Below are 13,320 nucleotides of genomic sequence, written 5' to 3' on the forward strand. Positions count from 1 at the left end.
CTAAAAACTAAAAGGACTGGATATAAATAAAACACCTTCTAGTTTTGAAAATTCTTCTAGCTTTCAAAATTTGAATATTGCAAAATGGGGAGGGAAGGAAGAACAACACGAGCGAGATTGTTTCATTCTGCAAACCATATTATAAAGAGAAGGGAAAACCATCGTAGAAATTTAGCAATTAGAAAAAATAAGCACTCAAACTCTACTCAATTGAATGTTGTTTCTTTTCCAAAAATAACTACCACAATGGGTTATATGTAACCTGAAAATACTTATGATTAAACTGCCAACTCCTGGGCATTGATGGTACCTATAAATATAATTTCTATTAGTGGTTACCTACCAGTGAACTCATACCTTTTAAATTAAGGAATGCAAAACTCCGTATTGTAGGAAAGAGTATCAACAGAAAGACTTCTCTTTCCTATGAGCCCTCTCATAACCCCTTGCCCAGGGTATAAACTCCAAAGGTACTTCAGCACTGTGAGCTTGGCCTAGGTTGGGTAGCAGAGCTTAAAAGGGCAGGAAAACCAAGATGACAAGGCCCCTTGGAATTTCCGTCAACTAAAATGATCAGACAACATTTTTGAAACAGAATTTGTACATGAGGAAATATAAGCATGAAAATACATAATAAAATATTAGATATTTGGAGAAAATAATAATGGTGGCAATAATAGTAACAGCAGCTTTCATTTATTGTTAACAATAAATGAAATGAAATACTTCATAGCTATTATTACACTCCATCTTTACCAAAATCCTACAAAGTATCTGTAAGATTATCATAATTATAGAGATTAGAAACCTGAGGCACAAAGAGGTTATGTAATTTGTCCAAGGTCACAGAGCACAACTCTTCAGAGGCTGTGATCTTAAATAAAATGCTTCACTAAGCAGTGTCATCAATCAGGGCAATAATTTGTAAGCACAGAAGAAAGCCCTATAACCATTAATTAATACCACCACCATCTACTTCAAGTTTCACCACCTTGTATCAATTTTGGTTCTTTCCCCTCCTCGATCTCCAAACACAATTAATCTAGTGTATCTAATGATTATTCCTCAATTTGATTATATTCAGCAAACACATACAGAGCATTCATTATATATAAAGCATTATACAGACAAAAACTTTTATATCAAAGTTTGTCAGAAGACTTCTGCATTCCCAAGAAAGATATTGAAGGGGAAAGGAAATCAATTTTATTTATGTCCTTTACAAATCTAAAAGAAGTAAAAGTATAGTATTAATAAACATGACTGAATCAGAAAACAATTCTTACTCATTACACTTAGAATGCAGCACATTTGCAAATGTATTCATTCATTTGAATTTGTTTGTTACAAATAAATCTAGTTGATAAATTCTGACATATATAAGATTAAAGCCAACACTTATAGAATACTCACTATGTACCAGACACTGATCTAAGCACTGCCCACTGTACATGTATCTCATTTAATTCTCACAACAACCTTGTAAAGTAATTATTATTATCCCCATTTCAGAGATGAGTAAACTGAGGTACAGTAAATCTAAAGAAAGGGGGGTGGGGGGAATCTGAAACTAGAATAAATCATTAACACTGTAGAAAATAAGTAAAAATCATGATATTCTCTGGCCTTTATGCCTGGTTACAAATGTCAAATATAGAAAACATTCATTTGTAGGAAAGAATAAAAAATAAGGGAGGGAGGGGACAAAGTCATTAATTAATTATACCTCTGCCCATGTCTAAATTATCTGAGATTAATCGCTCCTTTCAGTCTCTGGTGCTTTAAATTCAATCACCACTTTCACAAATTTCTGAAAATAGAAGCGCTATTCAGTCATGATGATGCTTTTATCTGTTCACGTGTGTGTTTTTGTTCTGCACAGGTTGGGAGTAGGTCAACGGTGCTGTGGGTAGTTCTGATAACTGGAAACTCAACCAACCACCTGTACGCTATGAGGCTACTTTTCTGGTGGATTTGGGAAAAACAGGGAAGACGCACTAGAAAGAGCTCTGCTGTAGTGACTTTTCTTACTTCTGAAAGAATGGGCATGGGGTAAAACACTGAAAAGAAGTTTGTGGGCTCTTAGCCACACAATTCCAGTGGAACTCACTTATGCATCAAGGTTACTAGAGCAGAATGGTATCTTCATCAAAATTAAAGTCAGGACCTATTAGGCAAAAAGTATAAAGAGAAAAAATTCTCCTTGAAAAGTTGTTAAATAAATATTGATCTCAACCTTCATGATTCTGTATAGCCAATCTTGTACACTAAAATGTATAGTAATACAGTATTAATAGAGTTCATATGCTAAATACTACTTTACAGTACTGCAAAAAATTATTCTTTCTCCCTTATAGTTCTGAGTGGAGGGAGAAGAGCAGCAACTCAGACAACTGAATCCATCTAAATTAAAAGCATATGCTTTATAACTCCACTACACTACTCATTTTGCAGTTTTTAGATACCTTTTTATCATGACCTACCACAAAAAGTAAAATTAAAAATTTTTCTATCATTAATGTATAATCAAATTATTTATTAAATGAGATTTTCTGTGATGGAAATGTGTTATTTATACAATATAGTAAAGTCTAAATAAATGTCATTCACATAATTTCTACAAAGGCATCTGCAATTTCATTAAAGCTTAAACTGACTTGTTAATTTTACTAACAATGTGTCAAAACTAGTTTTTAGCCAATATCGTTATTTATTTCTAAATTTGAAAAACTCACCGCATTAAAATACTCAGGAGAATGAAGTACTTTGTTCAACTGAGATTCTTATTAACAAAATTATATCCATCTATACTTATGATTATGAAAAACGTAGTCAAGATGGTGAAAGATATTTAATAATAAAACTCAAAAAGTTGACAATCTTCCTATAAGGAGTGCTGAGGACAGCTTCAAAGATAACCATAAATGTCTCTCCCTGATGAGAAGAGTTCAGGGGAGAAATAAATGGTTTGAAATTGTAAATAAAATATAACATCTTGACTAACACTAACACTAATCATGACTAGGATAAAGGAAGACAGTTATTGGAAGAGTAGATTTCACTGGGAACAAAAAGAAAGGAGGGCAGTAAATCACTGTTCTATCAGATCACTCAGTAGACAGGCAGGGAAAAAAATGTGTGTGAATAGTGTGTGTGCGTGTGCGTGCGCACGTGCATGTGTATGGCTGTATGGGATATCTTGAGATTAATCTGGATTTTTATAATAGAAAACTACTATAAAATCAATTTAACTTTTCACTCTACATAACATACACTGAAAAAAACAAATTAAGAATAAAAAACTGCATTTCACATTTGACCTATAGATCAAATAGCAAAAAGAAAAGCAAGATTTGCTTTGAAGTCCATCTCTAAAGGTAAACTTAATTTCAGGAACATGAAATATGTAAATGTTTGGATATATTATTATGGTCTCTTCTCCTAAAATCCTACTTAGTACTCAAGTAGAAAAACACTTAAAGTTTGAAAGGGAAGTAAGGTACAAAGGCACCACTTAATGTATATTAAGAAATAACATGTTATCACACAGTAACTCAAGGCTCTGAAAGAAAATAATCCAGTATCAACTAGTATTGTCCTCTAATACATAAAATCTCTACTTCAAAATCGAAACAGGAAACTTATCTTTCCTATTCACAATATTATTCAAAAAATAAAAAAATTTTAAAGGTGGAAGGAAATTTGGATATCAACCAGTTTACCCACAAGATAAAATATCACGTCCAAGATTAAGTAGCAAGTTCAAAGTAGTGTCAATAGTAGATCCTGTGATACCCAGGACAGTGCTGTTTACACTACAACTCAGCTTTCACAGCACTGATTTGAGAGAAGGGAACACTAAAACCCATGTTTAACAGTCTCTCTCTTCAGTTTCCTGGATTCCACAGGACTATCCCAGTTCTTCTCCCAAGTATTTAAAATAAATTAAACATATTTACAGCCAAATATAATAGCAAAACCACATATTTTAGTAAGTATGTTCACTCAGCATTTTTCAATGCACAACAGTGTAACCCATATGGAGACTATGAATTCCAATCACATTATTCAGGTTTTCTTCCACTTAAACCAATTTGCTTCTAGAGTTAAGTGCCCATAAATTTTATGCTTGTCTATTTTCTCTTGGTTAATTCTGAGAGAAATAAATAGTTCATTATTCATTCAAAGTATGACCTTTTGGAAAAGGTAGCTCTTAACCTCATCAATTTACTGTGGAATCTGGGAGCACAGCATTTAATTTTATTGTCAATTCTTTGGTCTAATTTTCAGTCTCTCAGTCTCATTTTTTAAAGTTTTGGGGAACTTTTTGGTCTTTTAATTTCTGGAAAAGGCTCTAAACTTTTAACCTTTCACTGTGTAGCATGTTAGCTTGGTCCTATTTTCTCTTAACTGCCAACCAAGAAATGTCATCTGTTGTATCTGTTTTGATATGCTTCCAAGAGACAGGGCTATAGAATCCCTGATACAAATCGCTGATGACTACTGTAGCAAGAACGTGAAAGGGGAGACTAGAAGCTGGTCCTCTGAGAGCTCTCAAGGCAAATAAACAATACAAGAAGAAAAATGACTATGTTTAGAGATTACTTAGTGAGGCATTCCAAGCTCTTCCAACTTTAGTAAAGGGTATTACAAGTAGTTGAGGTGTAGAAATAACATCAAGAATATTTCTTTCATTGTAGGACATAAAATGAACTCCCATAGTATGACAGTTAAGGGAAAGAATTAAAGCTACTATGAAGGTACTGGGTATTCTAATATATTCCCATAAAATACATTAATCTTCACTTCTCTTAGGAAACAGAACTCACATACGAAAGAACTTACTTATTCTGCCAAATTATCTTTACAATTTTAATCAAGGGTTGATGAGCAAACTTACTCTAGATGAGTCATAAGAGGGGCTTGGTTGACCACTTGTTCCCCAAGATGTCGTACCTCCTCGTTCATCCATACCTAAGGAGAGAAGAAAGTAAACGATATAAATCCAAGAGGACACAATGATGGGTTTTGTTTGGTATAGCAGATAATACAGTTCAGTGAGTGGTATCTGCATTTGATTGGAACTGGCTGTGTATCAATCCTTGCCTCAGAAAACTACAGAAATAAGTTACTTGGGAGTATCTTTATCACTGCTCTATACAATGCCCTACATACATTGCCAATGTAGGTCTTTGGAGACTTTCGAACAGAGCATAATCTAGGTCTCTCCACCTCTGTCTCCACCAACTGCTACTTCTAAGAGTAGATGAATGCCCCACCCCCAACTTTCTGAAGTTTAGTACTGCCTCCATGAATATATGAAGTGAATAAGGGTTAGAAAATGAAGCAAGTCAAACAAGTGCTCAAGTTAATAAAACTGGTTTCTATCAAAGCACTGAGTAGCTATTCTTAACTGAAGACATCAAACTAAATCAAACTATATCAAGCCATATCAAATCAACATTAATTATATCAAAACTAATCAAAATGATGTGACAACTCATCCTAATAAAATCTCCTCTAAAATCTGATTCTAAACGAGTAGATCTACTCTTAGGAAAATTGCAAAGGAAGACTCAATGTGACAAGGATAAATTACCATTAACAACAAAACAATTCACTATCCTCCTTAATGTACCTTCTGAAGCTTTGGCTCCATTATTTTCACCTTCCAGTCAATCCCCAGAAAAATCTGAAAGAGCTGGAGATCTCTCAATCCAGCCATTTCTCCCCTTTCTGTTTTGAAGACCAGCCTTTCTCATCCTTGACTCCTAACAGGGTACACTTTCCCAACCCCTTCTGAGATTCTTTCTACGATGAAATACAAATGGTTGACTTTTTTTGTTTCATTCTTGCATGAGAAAACTCTAGATGTTACAAAAACAACATTCTGTTAAGTATAGAACCTCTTTTTCTTCAAAAAAATTCCTTGAAGTCTTCTGTGATTTAGATGAGAAGGGGTCTGTACTAAGTTAAATGCTACAAATTCTCCAATAACTAGCCACGATTCCCAAGGCTCTTTCATAGGGACAGAATTGCCAATTGAAGGACTAGGTGACAAAAGCAAGGAAAGGAAGTCAGTACCCAAAGTAAAATACACTAATTACTAATTCAGTTAGTAGGATCCTAATTTATTCTTTTTATGAATCTGTACTTCCTATATCAAAAACAGTACAGAGAAAAGATGGGTACCTACTATAAACAACACATTAGGCACAATTTCAAATGAATCAGAAGCTTTAAAAACACACAGATTACATGTAAAAACAAAACAAAACAAAAACCAACAACAACAAAAAACAGTGTTTTTGTTTTTTTCATTCTTGGAGAATTCTTATTAAAATTCTAGATTTAAGAAAGAGTCTACAAGTCTGGGGAGTATCATGTAAAAACACACTTTGTTACTAAATACCAGTATCCAGTTACCTGTGGTCTATTTTCCAAGCATTTTCTTTGCAATCAACACTGTAGAATAGCAGATAGGATTCCAATGAGACCCAATCCAAGACAAAGACTACTATCAATCTACAAAATCCATTAATATAAAGCTACTTACGAAACTGCAAATAATTTTAGGAAAAGTTTTATTTAAAAAGATCATACTTTCCATTTGTAACTTTTTTTCTAAATGAGTTACATTTTTAAAATATCATATATCCAAAGTAAAATGCAAAAGTAAATTGGCTCCTGAAAGCAGGGTCTCAAATATTTGCACACCCATGTTCATAGCAGCATTATTTACAATAGCCAAAATGTAGAAGTGACTTCAGTGTCCATTGACAGATGAATGGATAAACAAAATGTGGTATATACCTACAATAGAATATTATTCAGCTTTAAAAAGGAAAGAAATTCTTACACATGCTACAACCTGAGGACATTATGTTAAGTGAAATAAGCTAATCACAAAAGGACAAATAGTATATGGTTCCACTTATATGAGGTACCCAGAGTAGACAAATCCATAAAAAGCAGAATGGTGGGCCTGGGGGTGGGGAGTAAACATAACTTTCATTGAACATTTAGAACAAACAATGCAAACTTATTTTGATGATCCTATTTCTAATGAAAAGAATTCATTTTATGACTCTGAATTGTCTTTTATCAAATAATAAATATGGGGGCTATGTGTTATTTTAAATACATTTGTAAAAGAAAATATATGGGTGCCTGCTATAGAAAACATCTCAGACAAAATTTTAAGTGATAAATGAAATTCTGTGAAAACACATACTTAATTCTCATCAGGTGACACTAATTACTTCCACAACATGAAAGAAGAGCAAAGATTAATTAAATAAAATGGTAATTAATTAAGCCACCAACTAAAGAGTACTACATACCAACGATACAAGACATGTAGAGGGCTCAAAGGATGTTACAGAATAACAAGGATCTGGCTAGGGTTTAAACTCAGAGCTCTATAGCTTTATTGTTAATGTATCTAGACTCTGAGCAGAAGATCGTGGCTGGCACTGACAAAGGCAAGAGTCATCCTTTAGCATCAACGATTCCTTTCTGCTGAACACAACGGCTGTACAAACATAGAAATATGACAGGAATAATAAACTTTCCAAAGCTTCAGCCACAAGACCAAGGTAACAGGAAAAAAAGAAATTACACACAGAAAATAAACAATACAGAAATTATACAAATTGATCAAAATCTGAAAAACTTTTATCAACAAGAAAATATACCACAGTTGCAATACAGTAATTAGGAGGAAAACATTTCTATTAAGATATGTCTGAATCACCACTGCCATATATTTTTCCTTCCTTACTATTTCTAGTCTACACATGCCAATTCAACAATTTTTGAGATGCTAGTGCCTCAACTTACAGATTAAAATGGTAGATGTAACAGAAAGTTTAGGAATAATTAAGTAGTAGAAACACTTCTGAGTCTTGCTTAACTTTCTAATTAATCTATTTCTCTGCAACAAAATTAAAAGGGTTAACCAATAATTCAACTAATATAGAGATTTAAATGACACTTTTTTAATCTTTTATATACAGAATCTCTTTAAGTACCTGCTTTTCTGAATGGAACCAATTAAAATCCAATATATATTTTGATTCCATGTGCCTCATTTTCAAAGGCTTAATATTTTATTTAACATTTTTCAGTAAAGAACAAACATTAAATTTTAGACCGTATATCTAAAAACACTGGTTTGTGAATTCAATGAAACAATCTGCTTCCTTCTCTTGTAAAACATTTAATAGGAAAAGTAACTGAAAGCTAATCATAAATTACTACACATACAGGCACTTCCCTAAGAGGCTGGGAGCCTGAAGAAGGAATACAAGGTGTAACCAAGTTTTTGAGATGTCAGAGAGCAAGACTCTTGGAGGAGCAAGTAAACTTAGCCAAGTAAAACATCTAGCATTACTTTCTTTCCTACGAAGGACTCAGGTACTAGTTTGCCTGCCTCCTCTCTACTGCCACCATCTTTTTTGACTGAAAGTGCTCTCTTTCTTGAATCAATACAAAATTATCTCACAGCTTCTATCCTACTACTTCTTTCATTCTCCTAGCACAAAATCCTAGAGACTTCTCTAGGTTTTTAGCCATTAGCAAAAACTGGAAACATTTTTTTGGGGTAGTGACTTTTCTATACCCTATACACCTGTTCCACACCGCCACCCCCCGCAATCTGGGCCCCCAGGGGCTCAAAAACAGTACAGGGTTTGTGTACATGAAGCATTATTCAAGCTTTGGTGAGGCTCAGACAAGACCTACCTGGAGGTAAAAGGGGTGAATGAGGAGTAAAGCTGCTGACCAGCTCCTTCTCTCCCACCTGCTATCACCAGACCTATCACCAAAGACTCTGTCACACTAGACTACAAGGAGGGTGAAGGGAGAAACAGGTCTGGAATTGGAAAATATTTCAGGTACTGGTGGGGAGTCTAGAGAGCAGAGAAGTAATGAAAGGGAAAGCAGGGTGGGGGATACACAAAATCAAGAGAAGAGTAGTCAGGATATCCCTGCAGCAAAGCTATAAGAAAAACAAGTCAGGGCTTCCCTGGTAGTGCAGTGGTTGAGAATCCTCCTGCCAATGCAGGGGACACAGGTTCGAGCCCTGGTCCGGTAAGATCCCACATGCTGCGGAGAAACTAAGCCCATGCGCCACAACTACTGAGCCTGCACTCTAGAGACCGCGAGCCACAACTACTGAAGCCCATGCGCCTACAGCCCGCACACAGCAACAAGAGAAGCCACTACAATGAGAAGCCTGTGCACCGCAACGAAGAGCAGCCCCCACTCGCCACAACTAGAGAAAGCCTGTTCACAGCAACGAAGACTCAACACAGCCAAAAATAAATAAAATAAAAATAAATAAATTAAAAAAAAAAAAAAAGCTTTTCAGAAAAAGAAGTCAATACAGCCACTTTGCTTTGTATTATGCCCAAGAGTTATTCCTTGTGGAAAAGGGACATATATAAAGTTGGGAGGAAGAGCACAGCAGATTGTATACCTCTCTTTCTCTCTGTCTCTTTCTCTCTTTCATACACACACACACACACGCAGACACACACAGCTTTTGGTAGCAGTGAAATCAGGTTTTTATTCTAGCAAATAAAATGTACTTCAAAAATATCAAATCCCAACACTGTTATAAATAAGGAAAAGATAATATACTTTGCAGGATTGCCATCTGCTATAGGATGATTCAATAGATAATTTGATAAAAGAAATCTGATTGGAGATAGCTATGTCAGATAACCAAAGCTATGGATGTGTCTCTTCAGTAGTTTCTTCACTCAATTTTATTTGTGGGGTAATGATACTCTTTTAGATCAGACTCAAAGGCTGCAATCAACTGTAAAACAATATACACCTAAAAACCCACCACCACCATTTTTTATTATATTTCTCAAATTTTAGATACTTATGAAATAAATCTACCGATGTGTTTTTCCAGAAATTCACTGTGAAACAGAATCAATTAGAATATAAAAGCAAATCCTTTGTTTTTATGTTACACATTAACGAAAAACAAATAAAACAGAAAAGCTATGGAAATGTTGAAATTGTAAGGAAATATAAGATCTGCTGCTTCATATCAAGTACATAACATTGGTTACAGAAATTTTTTTTTTTACTAAAAAAATTGAGATTCTGTAAAATGAACTGTCAAATTAAAAAGTTTGACTCTTTTTAAAGTATGTAAGAAAATAAGACCAGTAAAAAGATTAAAAGAATCACCTTTTTAGGTCATCTTTAAAATTAATCACAATTTCTATTTGGAATTGATGAGAACTAAGATTTTAAAAGTAGGGATATTCTAGTGCCAAAGTACACTAGAATAAGATAATTAAACATGACTAATTTCAAGAAAATGACTAATTTTGAAATTAACTTCCAAACAGTGATTTCGCTATGCTATTTTTATTAGCCACATCACTCTATATGAATGTCCTGTAAATATACAATTAAACAGGACATTCTAGTGATTTAATCAATGAAGTAAGAGTAGAAGGTCAAAAGGAAACGGCAGGTCTATCTGTTTAGGAAAAATAAAAAACTGCCTAATGCCCAGGGATTGAAACTAAGTTCTCAAAGGGCAAGCAGGTATTTTGTACCACCTTGAGAACTATCTGTAGTGACCTGGTATATTGAGGATTTGCTCTGATTGTCTGAAGAGACATTCTAATAACCCTGACAAAGCTCCTGAGCCATCTCCAAGCCTTCCCTAAACTATCTGGCTGTCATATTTCTGGAAACAAGAAAAGGCCCTCCCAGTGCACCTAAAAGTAACTGTCATACCCCTCTGGAATCTAAACAACAAAGCCCTGCACCTAAACAACAATGTCAGATGTTTTCTTCCACAGAGGCACTAAAGAAGTCCACTCTAAAAAAGGCTTGATGCCTCTTCTCCAACTCTGGATAAGTCTCAGCAAAAAATGTCCCTATTCAGTCTCTCAATGATACAATCCCATTAGATTTACTTTGTAAACATTTTCAAAATCTGTCTATGACTCACTATTTTTATTTTATTTTATTTTATATTTATTTATTTACTTGGCTGCACCGGGTCATTTGTTGCGGCACATGGGATCTTCGTTGTGGCATGCGGGATTTAGTACCCTGACCACGGATGGAACCCAAGCTCCCTGTGTTGGGAGGGCGGAGTCTTAACTGCTGGACCACCTGGGAAGTGCCTGACTCACTATTTTTAACATGATCATTTTAGTCTGAGCCACCATCACCTCTGTATTATGGCAATAGCCTCTTAAAGAGCCTCCCTGCTTCTTGCCCCTGTGACAGTGTGTATACTCTACATACGAACTAGAATGACCTTTTCAAAACAACTCAAATCCTGTCAATCCTATGCTCAAAATCTACCCATCTCATTCAGTATTAAATCCACTGGTCTACAGCGTTTCATGGGTTCCACCTCCCACCTCTCTGACTTCATCTCCTACTATTCATTCTCTTAGATCACTCTTTTTCAACTACATGGACCCCTGTTTTTGCTCAAACACAGTAAGCATGCTTCCTCCTTAGGGCCTTGCCACTTGTTCTTCCCTCTTCATAAAATGCTTCCTCCCAGATATCTGAATGGTTTGTTCCCCTAATATCCTTCAGGTCTCTCTATTCAAATATCATATTATATGGGGGGATGTTTACAATCTGTTTTTCCCCCCAGTAGATTGAAAGCTCCAGGAAAACAAGAGTGTAGTCTGTTTTGTTCAATATTTTATGTTTGGTGCCTGGAACAATGTCTGACACACAGTAGGCATTAATAAATATTTGTGGAAGAAATAAATGTATAAAGTGGAAACAATATTCAGTTTAATGTAAGTGGAGCTGAAACTGGTTCCCTATTTGTTAGCTTACCATTCTTCTTTAGAAATAATCAAAACCAATATTCTAAATAAATGAATAGTAGTTTAAAAATTCCAATGAGAAGCAGTTAGACTATAAGTGACTCTATGAACTAGACAAGTAACTACCCCCAAAGAGCAAACATTATTTAAAAAGTGTTAGAGAAACCTAAATCCTCACTAGGCTTGGTGGCTAAACCACACACAGACGTTCAATACCACAGCTTTGAAATAACCTCATCACATGTCCTGAGAAAAATCACTTTGTATTCACTATAGTACAGTCTAATGTACACTGCTATAAAAGGAACTCTAAATAAAAAATGTTCCAGAAGTTTCATGTAGTCAGCATGATGTTGGGATATTTACAAACGTGGTTAGAAATGCAATAATCTCTTAAATTTGGTAACACATCTTTCATATTCCCTTAACCACTCAGTTACCCATTGTATTAATTTCTACCTTGGCAATATTTTGAGTAACTATCCCTTGCTCTGATTCAGGTCCTGTGTATTGCTTATTCTTCTATTATGTTCCATGCCAATCCACAGTTAACATTGCCAGCACAATTATCTTGCCATAAACACAAGTTGGATCACATCCATTCACTTTTCAAATATGATCCTCTGCTGCCTCAGGAATAACACTCACACTCCTGAGAGTAGCATTCTTCATGGTGGCCTCAATCTACTTTATTTAGCTTCAACACATACTATATTTCTCAGAAAACTCAATGCTCAGGATTCCCTGGTGGCACAGTGGTTAAGAACCTGCTTGTCAGTGCAGGGGACACGGTTCGAGCCCTGGTCCAGGAAGATCCCACATGCTGTGGAGCAACAAAGACAGTGTGCCACAACTACTGAGCCAGCGCTCTAGAGCCTGTGAGCCACAACTACTGAGCCTCTGTGCCACAACTACTGAAGCCCACGTACCTAGAGCCTGTGTTCCACAACAAGAAAGCCCGCGCACGGCAACAAAGACCCAATGCAACCAAAAATAAATAATGCATAAATAAATAAATAAAAATTAAAAAAAAAGAAAACTCAATGCTCCAGCCTCATCAAGACATTAATCACTCCCCAAACATGCCAAGCCTTGTCACACATTCATATTCTACACCTATTGCTTCCTAGTCCTAGAATATCCACCCTTATCTTTTCCCCCACCTACTGAGTTTCTAATTTTGAATCAGTCTAAGATCGAATGTCCCCTCTTCTGAGATGTGTTCTCCATCAACTAAGTCAATATTAATCACACTTCTTCAGAAAATAATTTGCACTTATTTTGTCTTCAACATTGACAGTTATTTTTCACGTATACCTTACCAATAAAACTTTATAACAGGGAACATACCTTGTTCATCTCTATGTACTTCTGGTACTTCGCAGAAGTGTGGTATTTTGCATTCAAATGTCTACTAAGTGGTTAAGGCACATATAAAATTAGGGGATTCACATGACAGTCTGTCATAAGAATTCAGTTAACT

General features: G+C 35.2%; 1 protein-coding gene across 8 annotated transcripts in view; it reads right to left on the bottom strand.

Annotated features, from left to right (window-relative positions):
• The window catches only part of TCF12 (transcription factor 12), a 373,765-nt gene that overhangs the window by 213,791 nt on the left and 146,654 nt on the right, over positions 1–13,320 (bottom strand). For all 8 annotated transcript variants that reach the window (XM_036844906.1, XM_036844902.1, XM_036844908.1 and 5 more), the window contains one exon: positions 4,901–4,974. In XM_036844906.1, coding sequence (XP_036700801.1) covers positions 4,901–4,974 — 74 coding nt within the window. Of the gene's footprint in view, positions 1–4,900; positions 4,975–13,320 lie in introns of those variants that run through there.

This window comes from Balaenoptera musculus, chromosome 2 (assembly GCF_009873245.2).
Source record: "Balaenoptera musculus isolate JJ_BM4_2016_0621 chromosome 2, mBalMus1.pri.v3, whole genome shotgun sequence".
NCBI lineage: Eukaryota > Metazoa > Chordata > Mammalia > Artiodactyla > Balaenopteridae > Balaenoptera > Balaenoptera musculus.